This window comes from Cydia strobilella, chromosome 23, assembly GCF_947568885.1.
Source record: "Cydia strobilella chromosome 23, ilCydStro3.1, whole genome shotgun sequence".
In the NCBI taxonomy this organism is placed as follows: domain Eukaryota; kingdom Metazoa; phylum Arthropoda; class Insecta; order Lepidoptera; family Tortricidae; genus Cydia; species Cydia strobilella.
In genome coordinates this window covers 10,370,425-10,393,197 of record NC_086063.1, presented here as the reverse complement: position 1 = coordinate 10,393,197, position 22,773 = coordinate 10,370,425, and the positions used below count along the sequence as shown (strand labels likewise).

Below are 22,773 nucleotides of genomic sequence, written 5' to 3'. Positions count from 1 at the left end.
CCGCGCCGCGTGGACGCAAGGGGCCGGCGGGACGCAGTCTGTTTGACGTCGCTAACCTGTTAGCATGGGCGGCGGTTACGCCGCGCGACAGCGGCGCTGCGTCGCGCCTTGTGTTTGACCAAGCCTTTACGCAATGACCTTTCATTAATAATAGACAAGTGACGTGAATATTTAACTAAACTAAAATGCAAGCAATATTTAGTAGACGATTGTGACAATCTTGACACATTGGCGTCCGCCATACGACTTACTCAATATACATTCCGGAAAAAAAATAGCTAAAGACGCCGGTTCGAATCCGGCCATCACCACTGGGAGGGCTTCGTCACTTTTTCTTTAATATATGACATCTATTACATTTTTTAATTTATATACAGTAGTGTGACTACTTAAAAAAACACAAATCAAAATATTTAATAAAATAATTTGATTTGTTCCCAAACGTGTTCATACATTCCGGAACCATCTATTACTTATTATTATGGCTACGTACCATGTATGTATTATTGTATGTAACTATTTTTTCACAACTTGTAATTTTTTTTCCTAAGGTGTGGCAATAAAGATTTTTTATTTATTTATTTATGTACCTACCTAAAATTTACTGACTTGTAAAACATTGACTTTTATCAATAAATTTATTGTATCTTGTAGCGCATCGTTCATCCATAAATTGGGACATTTTCTATGAAAAGGGACCTTATTGTCGATGGCGCTTACGCCGCACAGCGTCGCGTGGCATTGTACTTATATATGAGCATCGTTTATAATGGCGTAAGCGCCATCGACAATAAGGTCCCTTTTTATAGAAAATACCACAATTATGGCGTTCGTTTATCATCAATCTTCGCGGCGCAAAGTACCAATAAACTCACTTGAGCTTTTTCATTTTATTACTCTTAGGCGACTGCCACCATCTCCTTCTAATCTCCTTCGCCTGCGTCTCGCTCACTTCAGTCAATACCACCATCTCACTCTCACTCCACTATTTCTTAATTTATATAATGTACACTTGCGACTTCACCACTTTATGAAAAACTTGAGTTAAGAAAGAGTCATAGTATAACTTTATGTTTTCCTAGTAATTACCAATGAAATGAAGACTAGTAATTACACTGGATAGAAATAGAAACTAATCATTTTGTATAAAATATATTACATACAAAGTGCCCGAATTTTATTGCTTTTTAAAACATTTTTTTTAAATAATGTATTATTAATGTACTATTAAGAGTATAATGTTAAACAAAGCCGTATTAACATACAGACAGACGAATACTAAAATGATCATTATTTTATTACAATTACGTTTCGCTTCATCAATACATGAAGGAGTGAGGAAAATAAACAGAACCAGGAAACAAAAAGAGGTAAAGTTATAAATAAACATACCATTGCTTTGTATTGTAATAATAAAAACGGCCAAGTGCGAGTCGGAGGGTTCCGTACTTTTTAGTATTTGTTGTTATAGCGGCAAACAAAGAAATCTAACAAAGAAATCCAGGACAGATGGAGGGAATACTACTCTAAGCTACTCAATGAAACATATCCTAGCTCAGACCCCCCCGAACCGCCGTTACCGATCTTGGGACCAATATCCTGTATAACACCAGAAGAGACGCAAACCGCCATTCGAGTAATGGCTAATAACAAAGCGACAGGTCCAGACAGTATACCCACTGAATTATGGAAGAAACTGGGGGCGGATGGAGTGGTATTCCTGACAAACCTCTTCAACAAAATTCTGAGTGATGGAATGCCGGACGAATGGAGGAACAGTCTTTTGGTTCCGTTTTATAAAAATAAAGGGGATGTTAGACTTTGCGAGAACTACAGGGCGATAAAACTAATCCCACATACCCTGAAGATATGGGAACGTATATGTAACCGATTACTCCAACTCGCAGAAGTCACAGAAAACCAGTGCGGCTTTGTCGCAGGTAAATCGACCACCGACGCCATCCACACAGTCAGAATTTTAATGGAACAGTATAGGGATAACAAAGCTGACATACATATGGTTTTCATCGATCTGGAAAAGGCCTTCGACCGAGTTCCGCGGGAGTTGATTTGGCAAGCCATGCAAGCGCACAACATACCAGAGCATTACGTGAATGTTGTGAGAGACATGTACTTAAACGTCAAAACTAAAGTGCGCTGCGCAGCTGGAACGAGCGAAGAATTTGAAGTACAGGTCGGCGTTTATCAAGGCTCAGTATTGAGTCCCTTCTTGTTTAACCTGGGTATGAACCATTTAACAGCCAGCTTGCAGCAAGCACCGCCGTGGAACCTACTATACGCAGACGACATCGTTCTGATCAGCGAAAACGCAAACAACCTAGAAGTAACTCTAGAAAAATGGAGGACAGCACTGGAATCAGCTGGGCTACGCATCAGTAGACCAAAGACTGAATACCTTCACTGTAACTTTAGCGGCGTTAGTAGCCTTGACACCATTAAACTACAGCACACCCCACTAAAAAAGGTAGACAGCTTCAAATACCTTGGCTCAGTTATTAGTAGCGATGGATCTAATAGATGCTGACATAACCCACCGAATAAACACAGGATGGATGAAGTGGAAGGAGCTGTCGGGAGTGCTGTGTGACAATAGAATGCCGGTGCACATCAAGGGTAAAGTGTACAGGGCTGCAGTGCGTCCAGCTATGTTATATGGGGCGGAGTGTTGGCCTTTAAAGAAACAACAGGAAAATAAGCTGCACACTGCGGAAATGAGAATGTTGCGCTGGGCAGGTGGTGTGACATTACTGGATCGCGTACGAAACGTACACATACGAGGCAGCTTAAGAGTAAAACCTATCCCTGACAAACTGGAAGAACCCCGACTCAGATGGTATGGTCACGTCATGCGGCGACCACCTGACCACATGACACAGAAAGTGCTGCACATTTACCCACCGCCGTCGGCGAGGCGAGGAAGACCCCGACAAACATGGATGGCCACTATAAATAGGGACTTAAAGAAGGCAAAAATACCAGCCCAGACGACCCGGGACAGACAGTCCTGGCGAAGAATTACTAGGAGAGCCGACAAATGATGGGATTTTAAGGCTAGGAAAAGAAGAAGTTGTTATAGCGGCAACAGAAATACATCATCTGTGAAAATTTCAGATTCATTTCTATGACAGTTCGTGAGATACAGCCTGGTGACATGCAGACAGACGGATAGACGGTCAGACGGACAGAGGAGTCTTAGTAATAGGGTCCCGTTTTTACCCTTTGGTTACGGAACCCTAAAAATGGTAAAATAAAACTGAATTAATCATCTTTTTTTTTAAATATATATATATATATAATCGTAAAGTCAGTCACTTATTGGGATTTACGTCCAAAAAAGACGCCAATATGTAAATACTACCTAAACGACAGAGATAGCAAATAGTTGACATATTATTTTGCGAAACGCCGAACCACAACATATTTTTCCTTAAAACTTACTGTCAAATGTGTTAACTTAACACGCCAAACTATATTCAATAGCAATGAAAACGGTCTATTTTATGGATAGGTATTTCCATACAGAATAACCCAATTTTATTGCGTATTGCTTCGGTGTACTAAAAATATTACAATGACCAAAAGCAACATGATATCATCTCAATTTAGCGTATTTGTGACGTTTTCAATCAAAAGGTACCACATTGTCGCTTACCGTAAGGACGAAAATCGCTTGTATCTTTATACGAAACACCTGTCATAGCGTCCTTATGGCAAGCGACAATGTGGTACCGTTTGCTTGATAACGACACATTTATTTATATATATTTTTTTTATTCGTCCTTCTGGACAGGCTAAGACCATAGGCCATACTGCCTCTTCTTCAGTAAGATTAAATTTCATAAGTCAGTTTCAGATATAAGTTTATTGACAACAATCAAAACATAGTATTTTAACACTGACAATTTTTTAATTTAACTATATTAGCGAGGTTTGACATTTTTATTACTACACTTGATGGCAAAGAAACGGGTCACTTTGGGAAAGGATATTCTATTTTTTTAATTCCTTCAAGAACTTAACAGACTTTGTCGAGTAACATTTTTAAACCGATTTGAATTTCAATTTTTTGTTCATAAATTTTACACGGCGATTAAACGAGAACACACTACACCATCTATTTATCAACATTAACGTGCCCACTAAAAACTTATTGGCCGAATAACAGTATTGTGGTTTTACTTTACGAGTAATTACTTAAAACAGACTAAAGTAAAACAAATTAAAAAAATATTTCGCAGGTAAACAAATTCCGCTTTTGCAAAAGTATAATGTTTATAACTGAATAAGTGAGAACTTGGACAATCTTGAGTCGCTTATCTGGTTATGTTTGTGTTTATGCGAATAGATAAATCCGATAAGTCCGAGACGCAAAGATTGAGGTTATGTAATCTTTGATATCTGCTAGGTGACTGTGTCTGTGGTAATTTGTGAATCATTTGACAGTCGCCATTATATATATCGGAGCGGACAAAGTGCTCAAAAATATCTAAACACGCACTCTGACGTCTTTATAATAGGGGCGCGTTCAGATGTTTGTGAGCATCTTGGCCACTCCGATATATTTGCAAAATAGCATACAGTCACAGAATTAATAATAGTACTAGGTACAGAAGATTCACTCTCCAACAAAACGCGTCTATTACGACAGATATGACCGCTAGGTGGCGCGAGCGCGAACATTCGTCCGGCAACTACTATGACTAGACACCAAAATTGGTTTGGGCCGCATGTACTTGTAGCGACGCGACGAAATCGCGGAGTGAGCCACGCCTGACACAGTGTAATTAAAGTAGGACAAAACAAAAGTAGAATATAATTGTAACCTAAAATGAAACTACTAAAATACCTACAAAATTAGGTTTTCGTTATGTAGTGAGTCTCCTCTGAGAAATTTCGAATAGAATAGAAAAACGTTTATTGCAAAAACCATCTAAATACAGCACTATATAAGTTAACCCTTAAATGCATGATTTTTTTTCCTTTGCCCGATATTAATATATGTGTCACGTAATTGTTTGCTGATTATGGGAAAAATTTAAAAAAAATATAACATCGATTTTCACTGAAAAATCAGTGTTAGAAGTTGCACAGGCTAAATCTTATTTATGTAAATATATAATTTTTAGCAAGAGATATATGAAAAATCTTACTGACATCAGAAAGGTACACAATTTGTAATACACCTATGATCAAGTTTTTAAATATAAAATAATTATAAATCCCGAAAAAAAGCGTCCAAAATCACATACTAAAAATCATCAAATTCAGGATTTTTTCAAATTTACCGACATTTTGTCTTAAAACGAATGTAATTTTTATAAATAAAAATATTACGTAGATAAAATACCCCTAAAATGCATGATTAAATTAATTAACGTAATATAATTAATTAAGCATATTATAATTAATTATGCATCATTATTGCTTTGTATACATTTGGCAACAATATACATTTAAGGGTTAAAAAACCGGACAAGTGCAAGTCGGACTCGCCCACGCGCGGCCAGCTGGGCGGCGCACTCCCGGTGTCCGAGCGATTGCAACTAGGAGCCGCTCTATACCGCGTTATATCTCCCTCTCCCTCTCCCCCATGCCCAACATCACCCCTTCTCAGTGTATACATACCGGCACTGCAGATACAAGGCGGCCGCTTGCAGCGCAGCCAGGAGCGCGGCGCGGCCCTCCGCGCGCGCCGTGCACCCCCCCACACCCGCGCCCGCACCCCCCGCACCCCCGGCACCGCCCGCACCGCCCGCACCCCCGGTGCCCGCGCTCGCCACTCCGGAGAGACATTGTACTAGGAGTCGCTCCACTATCACTTGCTCCTGGAAAATACATCAACAGGTAACAACACGCTTTTTCTCAAACATGCTATGTAATATTGATATTACGTTTTTTATATTAGGCTGGGAAGTATCACGACTCCGGCGCGGCTAGACGAAGGGCCTGTAATGAAATTTCATACAAAGTTGCAGGCCTAGGCCGGGAAGTGGCTCTTTTTTAATTTCCATTTCACATATATTTGTGACACAGCATCATGGCATTCAGCCAAAAAAAAAAACTATAACCAATATTTGCTTATGGTTCGGAATGACAAAGCCAATACCCCTTAAAAAAAACAATAAACGATAATTAATATATTTTGCAGTTTTATTTGTAATTTACAAAAAATATATAAATAAAACATTATTAACAAATTCCAATAATATTGAATTACAAATTTACCTACTACAAATACAGATTTAAAATATAGTTGGTCAAACCAGTTTGTCAGTAAATAAGAACAAAAAAACTATACTCATCCTTTTCTTTTGGGTGCTAGTACCAGTGTAAGACAAAGATAGTATGATTATCTCTGTCTATGTTTGAAATGAGACAGTCCTTTGACAAACATATTTCATTTAAATATTAGCGGTAAAAATGTCTACTCAAACACGCGTTGGTGTTTTTTTAATCGTTTTGGAGGTAAAGTTGAACATTTTTCATTGTGTATCTGTAATTCTATTTTATTGGATTTATTGTGCGTTGTTTATTGTGTTATTTAATATGAGTTCCGACGAAAATATTAAATGAATACCTGTTAATTATACTCCATGTTTAAGGCAACGATGTATGTGAAGCATAATATCAACATAAAAAACGATGTAATCTTAGTTATGTGGCTAAAACTACAGTCAGAAGGATGCAAGGCGAAAAATCAAAGATACATAAATATACCTTTGAACATTTGTGTAATAAATTGATTAACTACATGTGTAAAATATACGACACGTGTGATAAAGATAGGTACAAGTGGTAGTTATATTTTGTGCCTAGTTTACTTTTAGTTTCTTTAGAATTAAAACTTTGATTTCGTGGAGATTTCTTTATTTATTTCATTGCATGTTTGAGAAAAGCACTATACATACATCGGCGTGAAAAGGGGTTGTCGGCCTCATAACTATCCGGCCTCACTACGTTCGGCCGTATATATGCATTCGGCCGGCAACCCCTTACTTCCCGGCCTCTGTAGTAATGTACTATTACTTCCACTCGTTTAATAATTACCTGAGCCTTGTCAACGACCCATCTCTAAATTTGATCGTCGTCCGATCCGTAATGTAAAGACCACCTAAGCCGACTTGTTTACTCACTATTTCCTTAAAATTAGCTCCATGCATGAATTTATTTTTATTTTTGGGTTCATAATTTATATCGTTGGAACACCGGAAATGATAAAAATACTTTTGTAAACCTTAACATTATTTTATTAAAAAATATTTAAAATGTTGAAAATTTTTGAGCGGTTGAAACGCTCATAATTTTTGGCGCGAGTTCGACAGAGCGTGATGACGTCACACGTTGGGCGGCCCAACTGACGTTTGCTACTAATGACACTAATCTGTCGAACGCGTGACGTCACGTGGCGTTTCGAGCGTTTCGCTCACTAGCTTTTCGCGGGCTTGTACTTTTTATTTATAATTTTAAGTAATTAAATGGTAATTTAAAAACGGAAATGCATTTGTAACATGATATAACGGTAACAAACATCCGAATAAAACATATTTCGTTCAAATATAAACTTCATGCATGAGGCTAATTGTCAACGACGCATCTCTCTATTTATGCGTCGTCTGGACTATAAAGAGTAAAGACCACCTAAGCCGATTTGTCTTGCAACAATAGGGTTGTTTGCACATGTTAAATTTTATAACTAAATCTAATTAAACAGATATAAAATGAGCAATTTATCACAATCAATTGGAAACTTAAAAAATATATAGGAAAAATAAATAAATACAAGACTTCAGTTTAAAAAAAAAACTTCCAAATAGATTCACCGACAAAATCGCAATTTCCTTGTTTTCCACGGCTACTAAGCAATAGCGACGTTACATGCTGACATCACAATGTGCTGCCAATTTGTTACAAGCGTTTCGTCTGTAAAGTGCTGATACCAGACTAGAGACCATCATTTGTAACTCTTGTATTGCTTTAAGACAATGGGTCCCATACAGACATTTGATCTTCAAAACAAACCTGATCGACTGATAACATTAATAAAAATTTGTGGAATACCCTATTTTATTATAATGGTATAAACTGAGTAAGGTAACATAATAATTGTAACTGAGTAAGGTAACATAATAATGACGACCGGTCTGGCCTAGTGGGTAGTGACCCTGCCTGTGAAGCCGATGGTCCTGGGTTCAAATCCCGGTAAGGGTATTTATTTGTGTGATGATAAACACAGATATTTGTTCCTGAGTCATAGACGTTTCTATGTATGTATAAGTATTAGTATAAGTATTATATATATCGTTGTTGAGTACCCATAACACAAGCCTCCTTGGGCTTACCGTGGGACTTAGTCAATCTGTGTAAGAATGACTTATAATATTTATTTATTATTAAAAAAAAAAAAAAATTACCTGAGCCTTGTCAACGACGCATCTCTCGATCTGCGCGTCGTCCGGCCCATAAAGACCACCTAAGCCAACTTGTCTTTTCACTTGAAATTCGTTGAGTTGTTGCGCCATTTCTTCTTTGGCTTTCTGTCGCGCTTTTCGGAAGACGTTGCGGAGTATTTCTTCTTTATCGTAATCTGTAAATAAAATTAAATAAGAAATTAAAACATACATCCATAATAAAAATCAAACGGTGATTTAGTAAAAGTAAAATAGTATCCCAAAGATTTACCCTAACAAAAAACCCCACCAAAATAGAAAATTATATGCAGGGACCGGACAACCCTTTCCGCGATAAAACCCTTTCAATGGGCGACACTTAAACACGGCTAACACATTGAAAGACTTTCCCTTTTGAACTGCAAGCCCATTCATACCCTTACCTTTGACTAAACCTTACCGAAAAGCTAACCAAAAATAAGGGTTACCCTTATCTTTAAGCGCTTTTTATAAAGGTTTCCCTTTGTGTGAAAGAGACAGGATTAGTATATATCTACGGTAGTGTATGAAAAGGAAAGAAAATACGTGCCTAGTCAAAGAACGCCGCCGTCGCCGACGACGATCGCTCGGATTCGAAGTAATGTGTGCTTTATGAACAAGGTAGACGACTTAAATTAGCAAGCTTATATGCTAAAAGGGAAGCCCTTTATAAGGCTAACCCTTATAAGCAATATGCAAGGTGTTGGTGAGCGGATGATAAGGGTTTTGTAAGGGTATTTGGGCTACCGATTACTCAAATGTGGTAGCTTTATATAAGGGTTTTTAAAACCAAAACAAAGGGTTTCGTCTGGCAAAGGGTATGGTGAGTTAAGCCTTATGCAATACCCTTATAAAACCCCGATAAGGGATAGCGGGCCGGTCCCTGATTATATGTATAAAAATTGAATGGCAAATGCAATTAATTGTTGACCCATAGCACCCCTGATAACAGTGAGAACCCTTACAAAGAAGAAGATTACAAAGCATTGTCATGGTGTTCTCAAGATATAGAGATTTAGAATCGCTCAAAACCCTGGTTATAAAAAATTTGATTTTGTATGTTAATAATTAAACCCAACAACGGTTGGACGTAGGGACCTTAGACTACCACGCAAACCCTGGAAACGACTACCATGACTTCTTACTCAAACGCAGAGCATATCAAGCCTTTTTATATACCAATTTCAACTACCTCGAAAACCTCAAAAACGACTACTATGACTTACCATCATGTAAAGCATTTTCAACTTCTTTAACCGCCTGCGGGTCTAAAGTTTGAGGTCGTAACACGGCCGCTTACGAGGAACGTAGAATTTACTGTATCTCGTAGGTAGATATAGTGACTTTAGACTACCACGGAAACCTCAAAAATGATTCTCATGAGCTGGTACTCATACACAGTGCCCCAAGCCCTTTTATATTCAATTTAATTAAAACTACCCCGAAAACCTTAAAAACGACTTCCACGACTTACCGTCATGTAAAGCATCTTCGACCTCTTTAACCGCCTGCGGGTCTAGAGTGGGAGGCCGCAGCACGGCGGCCGGCGCCAGGAACGTGGACTGTATCTCGTAGGCCCAGCGCCGCAGCGTGGCCAAGGGCGCGCCCTGCGCCGAGCGGTAGCCGTCTGTGATGAGGAGCAGGAGGGTTGCGCAAGCGCATCTGTAACCAAAACTATGGTTCAACTAACAAATATGGCATATCAAGCTTTGTAGCATTTCTTTTTTTAAGTTTTTACCCAAAGGGTAAAAACGGGACCCTATTACTAAGACTCCGCAGTCCATCTGTCCGTTTATCTGTCTGTCACCAGGCTGTATCTCATGAACCGTGATAGCTAGACAGTTGTAATTTTCACAGATGATGTATTTCTGTTGCCGCTATAACAACAAATACTAAAAACTACGGAACCCTCGGTGCGCGAGTCCGACTCGCACATGGTCGGTTTTTTTTTATAATTACAATTTTCGCTTGGCTCGTTTCATTTCAGAACACGAAAAAGAAATTAAAAATTCGCAATCATTAGTTAGTATCAGTATTTTATTATAAAATCGGTTCATTTATGCGTTCGCCACAGCTACAATTAGTAATAGTAACAGTAATAGTAGACCTTATAATATGTCTGTTGCATTAAAGTATAAGAATTGGCTGTTTACTGTGTGTACGATGATGTCGATGATACCTACAAACCCTTCGCAATTGACTTAAATTAGTGATAGCTATTACGATATAACCAAATATTTGTATAAATTTACAACATTTACAATAAAAATCTTGAAACGAATTAATGTTAAAAATGCTACCAAAAATTATTATTTGAAATCCTATTTTAACATTACCTATTCACACAATATTACAGAAAAAATAAAGGACGAAGTTTAGGAAAACCAAATTTAAAAAATTATAATTTACTTGTGTCTATTTTACCTTCTCTCTCCTAAAAGCCAGTTGAGCAAAACCGCCGTTCGCGCCTTGGAGTCCAACACCGTTCGAAGATTCGAGAACAGGCCTGGATTCGATGTTTCCTGAGAATAACAATACGTAACTCACATAAGTTACAATACAACTTGAAATGAAGAATGATGAAGATGGGTGAATCAGCTTTTTGACCGGAAGTTTTGAGTGTCTCCTGCGTTACTCAAAATCTCTTTGGAGTCGTGTCGAAAATCGTGCTTCTAATATAGTTTCTGTTAATAAGATTTAACAGTTGAGGCCTTGAATGTTTTAACATACACCATAAACTAAAACATAGGAAAGCCATTATTCGAACAATTTACAGCAATTTTTTTGCGAATGTCAACAGATTTGCGTCGGTCAAAAAGTTGATTTGCCCAGATAACAGAATTATCAACGCGACAACTTTACTCGAATAGAGACTATGATACCAAAAAGGATATAATAGTATAGAGCGGTACTGTCATAGTAAATTTTGTAACCACAGTAAATTCACTGCCATCTATCGACACACTTTAAAACTAAAAATGAAGATTTATAAAAATACGATAAAATGTATTTCATCATTCGCTTGCCCTTGTCCCATTCACTTGTGGTCGGCGCAGCATGTCTTTTTCTTCCATACCTCTCTGTCACCCGACATCTCATCATTCACTTGCGTTAGTTTCATATCATATTTCACAGAGCCCATCCACCTTTTCCTCGGTTTTCCTCTCCTCGTACCTCCCTCCACATTAATTCTTAATACCTTTCTCGTCACATGACTTTCATCCCTCCGCATCACATGCCCGTACCACGCTAGACGATTTGCCCTACTTTTTCTGTTATGGGTGCAACTTTCAGGCTTCCTCTTATATACTCATTCCTTATCCTATCCATTTTCGTCACGCCACACATCCACCTTATTTTGACCCATGTTCTTTCACTGATATGCTGATATTTCTTTATTTGCGTTAAAATTGTTAAATAACAAACGAAACTCTCAACGCCCTCTATACGAGAGTAGGCTATAGGTAGTTGCGCCATCGGATCGAGAATCAAATTATCCATCTATTACGGAGTTATATCTATCTTTAATGATACTTACACAGGCGGGCGAATCATCCTCCTCCATAGAAATGATGGCCCTTTGTGGATCAGCGCACGGCTGAGTGTTGTGCGCGTACGGCGGTGGTGGAGTCCCTGGAGGGGGCGTGCCGCGCGCCCAACCCGCTGCAAACGATGTTGCATCATAATGAGTATTATACTTCACTCAATAGTTGTATAATGAATAAAAACCGACGTTAAAAAGGATGCCATTATAGCTTGATCTATCATAACCTACTTTAACTTTTCATAACTGTGTCGCTCAGCTATATTTTTCGCTATTTCGGGGTTGGCATTATAGTAAAAGTTGTTCAGTAATACCTACATTATAACAAAACAAAATAACTTAAGAAAACACTACTGTTTTGTACATTACTTACACCTAGGCAGCCCATGGTCTAAATGCTCGGGCGACGATTGGCTCCTTACATGCAGAATCGGCAATCCTGTTCTATCGTCCGTCTGCAATGTTATAAAATTGTCATGGTTTTGGGTACGAGTAGTACAAATTGTGTCAATCCATTACCCAAATCATCATATGAGAGAAAATCATAAAAAAAAATCGATAAAACAAAAACAAGGTAACATAGTCTCCGGTTACCGCGCTAGTTACTCGTGAAATAAAACTATGAAAACGGATTATATCGCGTATACTGAATTTATAATACATCCCGACGTTTCGAACCCTTTACAGCGTTCGTCCAACAAAATCAGAAAAACCACATTTACAACCAGGTTTATCGCGAATTTATTTTGTTACCTATTTTTTAGGGTTCCGTACCTCAAAAGGAAAAAACGGAACCCTTATACTTTAGACTATAAGTATACTAAACCTATAGAAATAATAAATATTTGAGTTATCAATATAACGACACCCAAAAGTACCTAAAAAATCATAATCCAATAAATAATGCGTTGTTAGTCACAAATCGATACAAATTGTTAGATATCACAAAGCACACAGAAATAATAATTTAGAAAAAAACGGGTCGCAACATATTGAAAGTGCCAGATCGTAAGATTAAAGTGAAATAAATAAATACAGTGTAAAAAGCTTTGGCAATTAAAAGTTAATGCAATTACTTAAAAACCTACACCGTTAAAAATAAACATGAAATTGACCTCCTTAAGGCACAGGCAGACATAAGCATTCGGGAGGCAGTAGACACCATAAACTAATACGACAATATTTACCGTATTGTACAGTCGCCATCAGATATAATGGAGCGGTCAAGGTGCTCACAAATATCTAAACACGTCTCTATAGGGAATATTACGCGAAATTCTGCGAAGGGGGCGCCACAACCACAATCCGAGGGTCTATCGCGAAACAAGAAAATCGAAATTTCGTTATCTAACATCTCTGTCACTTGCATATTCGAGCGATAAAGAGGCAGATAGCGAAATTTCGGATTCGCGTTTCCCGGTAGGTCCTCTGTAAACAAACCGCCTTGATGCATCAGTATCATATTTTATTATCTCTGAAAACTTGTCAAAAACCTGTTAAAGGTACAGTATGTATAAGTTACTCTATGGTTTACTTAAAAGGCTAGTGCTGCACTCTGGTGGCAGAACATTGCAGTAATATCCCCTATTGTCAAGGTGTTAAAGTGCTTGTTCAGATATTTTTGAGCACCTTTGCCTCTCCGATATATCTGATGGTAACTGTACAAAGGTCGAAGATTTTTTTATTCCATCTCTGCCCGTGGCCGAAATGAGAAAGCCAAATTAATTATCAACTTTAAACATCGAATTTCACATAATGTAGCCATGAAACTTGGGACACAATACAACTTACAACCAATAGCAATGACTACGTGTCACTGTATAATTATACATCTTCGTACAAAGATAGATTGAACATTGATTAAAATAATATTTATGAAAAATTTGATCTTCTTGAAAAAGTACATTTCAAATATAAAATGCCCCAATTATACGGCTTAATCTATGTGAAACCGATTGATTCATAACTTGCTATTCACTCCACCTATTATAAAAGAACAAGCCCATCTTAAGTGGAGTAAAAAGTTAACTCGGCACTCGGTAGCGAAATTATCTCATTTTAAACTAAGAATTTGCTACGTTCAGAATTATATTTAAAAAATACCTGACAATTCTCCATCAGAATCCCAAGATAAAGCAACCAAAATTCTACTGTAGAATCCCTCGCTACGCTCAACATTGAATCCCCATATGGGGCATTTTCAATGAAAAGGGACCTTATTGTCGATGGCGCTTACGCCGCACAGCGTCGTGCGGCATTGTATTTATATCGGAGCATCGTTAATAATGACGTAAGCGCCATCGACAATAAGGTCCCTTTTTATAGAAAATACCACATATAAAATAAGTTTGCTACCTCGCAACAACACCATACCTGCAACGGCGGAGGCGGCACGTTAACCAACGGATAGCTCATCTGAAGAGCTATAGAGTTAGGCTGCGGACCATCCAACTCCCCATCCAAAGAATGAGACGACATCCTTAACTTCTGACTTTCATATGACGGCATGGACTGATGCATCGGCGATCCTCTGTCTCTTTTATAATACTTATGAGCCGGTGAGACGGAAGAGCTCGGTTTTGGTTTCGCTAATGGATTCATCGGAGGCGATAGAGGACTTCGCTTCGGACGTTCGGTAGACCTTGGAGGTAAAGGTGGGGGTGTATTATCCAGACACGTCGTTGGGACCATCGGAACTGTGTTGTTATGTACATGCCGTCTTTTGTTAGTCTCATCGGAGTTTTGTCTGACTAAAGGTGGTGTGTTTTCTTGTTTATTGTTTTGTCTAGTCCTTAGATTCCTCAAGCTTTGTCCGGTTAGGTTGCTTAGAGATCTTGGTAGGCCGCTAAGAAAGCTGGTAGGTGGTGGTGACCCGGCGGGCTTGTCGAGATTGGTCTTGGTTCTGGAGAGTCGTGGGGTGGCCGGAGATGGTTCGAGCTATAGAAATTGTGTTAATTACAAAGCGTGAACATTGCAATATTTGTGCTGAGATACCGAATGTGTTGGTGTAGTTAAAAGACTAACAAAAATCCGGGCAAAATTTGGTCATATCTCAATTGACAAAATTACAAATCAAAACGATAGGCACTTTTCTTCGTGGCTTTAAGGCATTATTAATAAATCTTTACGAATATTTATTTAGACTATTCAATCAGAGTTTTTGCTATGGAACGCTGGTGGCCTAGCGGTAAGAGCGTGCGACTTGCAATCCGGAGGTCGCGGGTTCAAACCACGGCTCGTACCAATGAGTTTTTCGGAACTTATGTACGAAATATCATTTGATATTTACCAGTCGCTTTTCGTTGAAGGAAAACGTCGTGAGGAAACCGGACATCCCAACAAGGCCTAGTTTTTCCCCTCTGGGTTGGAAGGTCAGATGGCAGTCGCTTTCGTAAAAACTAGTGCCTACGCCAATTCTTGGGATTAGTTGCCAAGCGGACCCCAGGCTCCCATGAGCCGTGGCAAAATGCGGGGACAACGCGAGTAAGATGATTTAGACCATTCAATCAAAGTTTTTGCTATAAATGTATTGCAAAGTCAAAAATTTCGTTTATAAATAATTGGAATGAGTATTTTTTTTTTTTTTCAATAAAGTATTTTTTTTTTTATAAACTGATCGGCGATTGGCCCTAGTCACACCTGATGGATTTTACTGCAATTGATGCTTTATAAATCAATAAGGTCAACAAAATTTAGGTACACCAAATTTGTCAATTTATAAGAACTAGTTAGTTTTCAGTAACGGTATCTCAACACAGTAAAAGGGTGTAGTAATAAAATACTGCAATGTTTATACAAAGTTACAGAAACCACCCCCACAGTGTGAGGCGAAAGCTTATTCGTATTAATTTGTTGTCTGTTTCTATGCAAGTTTGCTTTGTATTACAAATTAAAACTTTACTCGAATCATAATTATTATACCGGGTGTTTCTTGTAACAGGAGCAATAAATTAAACTGTAGGCTGTACGCCTCAAACTGACCAACATTTGTTCAGCAACTTTTTAAAATTATGAAATTTTTAGATTATATCTTTTTCATACTAATTAAATATTATTTTCAATGTACGCTGCCGTCTGTGTGTTTGACGTTGCTTGTCACCCTTTAAACATAACAAATTTTGCAATACATTGCGTCTTAGAATAAACTTTAAAGTGTAATAAAAATCAAAACACAAGTTAGAGTTTTGAATGATTCACGGTTAGTTTCACTAGACTTATATTGACCGGGATATAGACCGTGATTACCTTTTGTATTATAAGTCTAGTAAAACACAAGTTATTTTTAAAAGTTGCTGAACAAATGTTGGTCAGTTTGAGGAGTACAGCCTACAGTTTAATGTAATGCTCCTGTTACAGAAAACACCCGGATAACAAATTCTAAGCTTGAAAACGTCTTAGATTTAATACATCATACACAATCTTTGCCATACGTATGAATGCTGTAACTTATCAAACATAAATTTTAGTAAAAAAAAACATATGAATGTCAACCTTCATTGAAACATTCATTTTAGGTCTTAATTTCAAGTTTCTGTAATCCTGTGATTATCATTTATTTTTCGTAAGGACAAATTAATACTTATTGAAATGTTTATATTGCCTAGACCCAAACGAAAGCATTTTGATTCAGTCGTTCACCGACCGTCTAAAAAAAATCACTCAAAAACAACCCTTAGCACAATATAAATAAGATCACCCGGACGTCACGAACAAACATGCACAGAAGCGGACATGATAACATGGAATCGAACTGTGTCGTTCTTTAGAAAAAGGACCTTGGGGCCCTTTTCTCAAAGAACACATTGAACCACATGGAGTTATTTACCGATGGTTGACCCGGTTAGGAGTTAGATGTACCGTGTTACATTGACAAATACACTTTCGCCTCGTTTGAGCCCAAAAAAATGCTTATTCCACTTACGTACCATTGTTCTAAAACTATCTAAAAAATTCTAGTACAGCACAAGTAACTTAATGCATTGACCTTTCATGCTCCGGTGACCAGACTTTAATTAACTAGTAGACACACTGACATTTAAGTACGATAGATAGGTGGAGTCGCAATTTTGTAAGCCCAAAATAAAAACATTTCGTGATACTGAAATCAAAATAAATGGCTGCAACATAGTGATAAACCATCGAAATACGTGAGCAAAAATGATCTACTAATAACAAATTTACTGTGTTTATTTTTACATGTGATTTTGCACTGAAAATAAATCCATACTCTGTGCTTGGTAAATTAAAATGTACAACAAGCAAACATCGAATGATGATTAACACAATGATTGAAAACAAGAAAAGAGCTCACGCAGATGTATTCATATCTTGGATTTTGTATTAAATTTTAACCGTATGGCATAGGAAGTAGGACTTGTCAGAGAAAATATTTGGAAAAAGTAAAAGAAGTTGAAACAAAACGATGCACAGCAGAAAGATTTAAGAACTTCAGCTTGAACCCAACTTCTTCAAATCATAGATGGACTGCCATCTATGATTTGAAGACTACTTTACTGAGTAGTAATTTATTTATTTATCACTCATTATTAAAAAATAATGCGTAATAAAGTGAGATTATTAAGAATATCGCTATCATGGGCATCAGTTGAACACCTAAAATCACTGAGTAACCTCTCAAAATTAAATTTCGTAAGTAAGACGTTTATATTAAAAACCGATGCCATTGAGTTTTGTTTAGGAGCCGTCTTGTCCCAAAACCTACTTATCTCATCACCACCACTTGTATCCAAATAGTAAGCTACATAAATACGAGTAGTATTTGATGCGAGTTTCGGTTGGTATCTAAAATCGTCCACACGGTTAACTGACAATTCGTATACCTTATTCGAAAGACGTAAGGTCTATCGATGGTCAGTTAGTGTTATAAGTACCTGTGGAGGATGTCCGGCGGTGATAGAGTCTATCTCGTGTTGGAGAGTGGCGCAACGTTGCTCGGAGGACTCCAGTTGCGCTTGCTTCCTCACGTCAGGCACTTTGGAGAGTTCGTCTGAAGAGGAAAAATGTTTTATCATTATATTATTTAGCAAAAAGACAATATTTATAATCTGAAAAACCAATTTTTCAATAGGAAAATTCGTAAAATTAATATTTTGTATGGGAGATAGACCCTTAGCGCATACATTTTCAAATCAGCCGTCTTTTTCTACTGACGAAAATTGGTTTGCCATATATCCTGACTTCTTTATCACGCTTGCTAGTGCGTAGCAGACTTAAAGTCTAGCAGATAGAAACAATCGTATGTGACATAGCTGAGAAATGCTTTCTTTTTCTAACAGGTACTACAAAAATAGCTTAGTGTTACAAACATACATGATTTTATGTTTCTCATATAAACGTCGGTGACAAACAATATCCAATGGATACTAGCAGATGGCATTTTTCCACTATAACTAATAAGAGCAAAACTTTACTGATGACTGACTGGCTCAGTTTGAAAGCTAAAGACTATAACAAAACTAAAACTAAGCAACACTTAGCTGTGTATTTGTGAACCTTATGTGTTTGCAATAAGGTTTACAAAATATCAGTTAACAGTGTGAATAATGGACTACAATGACCATATTCTTTTGACTGAAATGAGCTAATTGAACATATTTAAGCATAGCATAGCAGTAGACGTCACATTATACATACATATATACAAGGCTTGATAAGCAAGCGCTTATATTAGACTTGCCATGCCATCTGTTATATAAAAGTTGTGCTGTTCCTGAAATATTAATGTGAATTTAGTACCTAATTAAGGAGGAATATTGGTCTATATTCGGTTTACAGATTTTTTGGAATGTATGATTTGGTTAGCATTTATAGACCTGACGTATAGCCGTATACGTAAGCCGTCCTCGAAATGTCGAAGGTAATTACGTAACAATATTTTCCTTTATGTCAATATCCAGAAAGGAAAGTGGGGACGTTTGTATGGAAAAGTAGTCGTCCACTTTCCTCTTAATTATACGTGAAGTCAGTGTTAGGGAAATATTAGAATACTCACTGCGTAGCTCACGGATGTATTTCTGCTCTTGCTCCAGCATCAGCCTCATCGTGTGCACTTTGGACACCTCTAACTGCCTTTGTTTTTCCGGCTGTGGAACGTAAAACATGTTTGTCAGTTCATATGCTTTTTAGGCTGTAATGATGCACCGTTCGGGCGCTAATAAAGTAATGTATTTTGTTAAATGTGTATTTTTTCTGTTTGTCAATTGATTTCTATAATTGTGTGTATTTGCAGCAATCAAATAAATGTCTTATCTATCTATCTATCCAATGTTTAAACTTGAAATAGCCCTATATAGAGTGTACTGCAGTTCCCATCTTTACTTCTTTACTTGCGTTTTTCAAAAACTTTATTATAAAGCATCTGTCCGAAGACCAGTAGGTTTATTGTGATTATGGCCGTCACATTTTTAAACATGTATAATGAGAGAGTGATACATGACACAATAGACGATAAAATTGCAAGTCTGATACGGTCAGGCCATCAATTGACTTCGTGGCTTATTATTGGGTTTTGCCCAAACATTCGAGTTGCATTTTTTCCTTTATATGGCAAACGCAAGTCACGCAAGCATACTAACCAAGCCTAAACCACGAAATGAACTGCCGTCTGCCGTTATCATTTATGAATTTGTTAATTTCTATATAAAACATAGTTTTACATGTCAACAATCTTATTTACAGCAAGTCATATTTAAAACCATTTACGTATAAGACATCCCACCGTGAAGAAAGCCGCTAGCGACGGTGGGACAATTTAACATAAATTTCGCCATTTTGGCATTAAATTGAGTTCCTCCAAAGAAATTTTAAAATTACATTCACATTCATCATCATCATCATTAACTTAAGAGTTATTCTCTTGTCGGTGGAGTATCTTCCAGCTTTCCCTATCCCGCGCCAGCTCTTTGACTTTTTGATACGACACGACCCCTACTTTTTCTTTCACTTGATCTAAAAAGCTGCGTCTGGGTTTTCCTCTACCCCGCTTCCTTCCTATCCGCCCCTCCAGGATAGTTTTAAAAAAGTAGTCGTGTCGTATTAAGTGCCCAATCATTTTCCCGCGTCTATTTGCAATAGTGTTCAGAATAGCTCTTCTTTCACTCACTCTTCTTAGCACCTCCTCATTCGTTATCCTGTCTCTCCAACTAATGCCTTCCATTCGCCTCCAGCACCACATTTCAAATGCTTCCATTCTCTTTCTATCTCTTAGGGTCATTGTCCACGTTTCACTTCCATAAAGGGCTATACTCCAGATGTAGATTCACATTCAAGTGTCTATAATACCCTAACTGTTATACGTATAGACATATCGTGAGGTGACAACCAAAACTCACTAAGTAACAATTTTGTTTTGTAGTTAGGTTGTCACGACGACATACTTTTAAGTATGAAGTTTGTGATAACAACCGATGCTAGTGAGATCTGGTTGGGACCCGTCCTGACCCAAAAAACTTACTAAACATCTCATACCCAACACTTGTTTCTCTGTGGTATTTCTAATCTGTTCGTACAATTAAGGCGCCCACTGACTATCAGTCCGCCGGACGATATCGGCCCGTCAGTTGTTCGGAACTGTCAAACTTTTGTTCTAACTGACAGGCCGATATCGTCCGGCGGACTGATAGTCAGTGGGCCCCTTTAGACAATTTAAGTATCTATAGATACTTTTGACGTGTAGTCTCATCCGCTACTCTTGATGCTAAGTGCACCATCGTCCACGGTGATAAATCACAATTCGTTAACCTTATTCCAAACACATAAGGCCCACAAATGCGCAATTAAGAGAGTTAGTACGCCTTGTAACATTCGCAAGTGTTACAATTTCATCACCTGTGTAAACACTGCCTTAAACCTGAAGGCTTTTTCAAGTTATGTGGCAGACAATGTATGTACCGATGAATATATTACGTAAAATGCGGTTGCTTTGTAACTAGTTTCATCTAGTTTGCTGTTTATATTAAGGGGCGTTCAGATTTTCACGAAATCTTTGAAAGAAATTGGGTTCATTCAAAATCAAATTACACACATTTTGTTTTGTCATGTTAGCCGCAACAGCTGACCCGGTTCAAATCCAATGGAGGGCTTTGTCACTTTTTGTCAGTTTTTATTAGTAGTGTATGACACCATTATCAGTTTATAATTTCAGGAACAATTCGCACTTGACCACGGTTTTGTCTATTCCAAAATTGTTATCACAAATAAGTGATACTTAAAGGTTTTTCTAAAGCTCGCTCCACACTCTCGACAAAACTACACGAGACTTGCCGAATATGAGAGTGTAGAGTATTCGTCTATGTTCGCATTGTCTTGCGTATATTGGTATTGTCTCCGTTTCGTGTCGGTAAAATGGCCAACATCAAAGAGGTCTCGTGAACATCTGTGTTAGCGCGAAACTATTCCTCTACACTCTCGGCGCGCTCCAATTTTTGGACGTAAAAATGCATACGAACGCATACGAAATAGACGAATACTCCCTTCTTCACTCTCGTATTCGGCAAGTCTCGTGTAGTTTTGTCGAGAGTGTGGAGTGGGCTTCAGTTTGGCACAGTCTCGGCAACAGTCCCAGCAAAATCGTCACGTGCAGTTTTGTCGAGAGTGTGGAGCGGGTTGAAGACGATTTTCTTCTACAGTTTTGGGTTTCCCCTCAGTGTCCCACTATTTATATATCGGTAGGAACGACTATGTTATCAGTGATAATCAGTAAGAAAGTAATGACAATGACTCACATTTACAGGCAGAGGCGCGGTGATAGGCGTTTTGTGGCGCGAGGTGTTCTGATGCACCGTCAGGACGGCGGTTGGGTTGGCTGAAACGTAAATAAGGTAAAATTAAAATACATACAAATAATGGATAGTTTTGCTATGGCAGTTCACTACATCTGAGATAATTATCAATAGGGTCTGTGCTCTGGAATCTAAAGTATTAGGATATTCAAGGATATGTGATTAGTATGTAAGCGCTGAAAATTTTGAGGCAATCAAATAATTAAGATTTCTAGGTATTTTCAGAATATCAATAACAAGCGATGATTGTGTACAAGCGCAAAAAAGGGGCAATTGAATACATTTAAGATAACGCAGTTAGCAGCAGCAGCATGAGCAAATAGCCAGTTAGTTAAATTAAATAGCCATATATTGATATAATAAGTTACCTCGGATCATCATGACGACCTACAGGTGCGTGTGGTGGTGAACAGGCACGCCGTCCACCCGCAGCCCAGCGCGGCCGCCCCGTGCTTCGCCGATTAACCTTACTATAGCTGTCTCAGTGACTAAACCCCTCCAACCGTGTCTTACCTCGGATCATCATGACGACCTGCTGGTGCGTGTGGTGGTGAACAGGCACGCCGTCCACCCGCAGAATGCGGTCGCCCGCCCGCAGACCGGCGCGCCATGCGGCTCCGTGCTCTTTTACTGACTGCACGTATACTGGGTTGTCGCCTGAAATATGAAAAAAATCATGTTAGAACAACTGCATATTTTCCTACTGTATATTTTCTTTAGACTGCGTTTCCACCAGAAATGAACTAATACGTAGCGAGGGATGTGTTTGTTAAAAATCAATAGAATCACTTAATTTACCTATCCTCGCCCTGCGCAGTTTTATTGGAGGATATTTTAGTGTAGTTCATAACAAACACAAAGGTACGCTACGCATCCTCGCTCCTCGCTAATTTACACTATAAATTGACAGTAAAGCTGCCTTTCCACCATAAATGAGCGAGGAGCGAGGATGCGTAATGTAGTCAAAACAGTTGTCAAATCA

General features: G+C 38.2%; 1 protein-coding gene across 1 annotated transcript in view; it reads right to left on the bottom strand.

Moving 5' to 3' along the window:
• Positions 1 to 22,773, bottom strand: part of LOC134751717 (uncharacterized) — a 173,963-nt gene that overhangs the window by 67,828 nt on the left and 83,362 nt on the right. The window contains exons 3-13 of the mRNA XM_063687162.1: positions 22,305 to 22,448; positions 21,735 to 21,814; positions 19,004 to 19,094; positions 17,883 to 17,998; positions 14,365 to 14,928; positions 12,365 to 12,446; positions 11,986 to 12,110; positions 10,872 to 10,969; positions 9,922 to 10,109; positions 8,433 to 8,605; positions 5,647 to 5,846 (exon numbers count right to left, since the gene is read on the bottom strand). Of these exons, the coding sequence (XP_063543232.1) occupies positions 5,647 to 5,846; positions 8,433 to 8,605; positions 9,922 to 10,109; positions 10,872 to 10,969; positions 11,986 to 12,110; positions 12,365 to 12,446; positions 14,365 to 14,928; positions 17,883 to 17,998; positions 19,004 to 19,094; positions 21,735 to 21,814; positions 22,305 to 22,448 (1,861 nt within the window). The remainder of the gene's footprint in view (positions 1 to 5,646; positions 5,847 to 8,432; positions 8,606 to 9,921; positions 10,110 to 10,871; positions 10,970 to 11,985; positions 12,111 to 12,364; positions 12,447 to 14,364; positions 14,929 to 17,882; positions 17,999 to 19,003; positions 19,095 to 21,734; positions 21,815 to 22,304; positions 22,449 to 22,773) is intronic.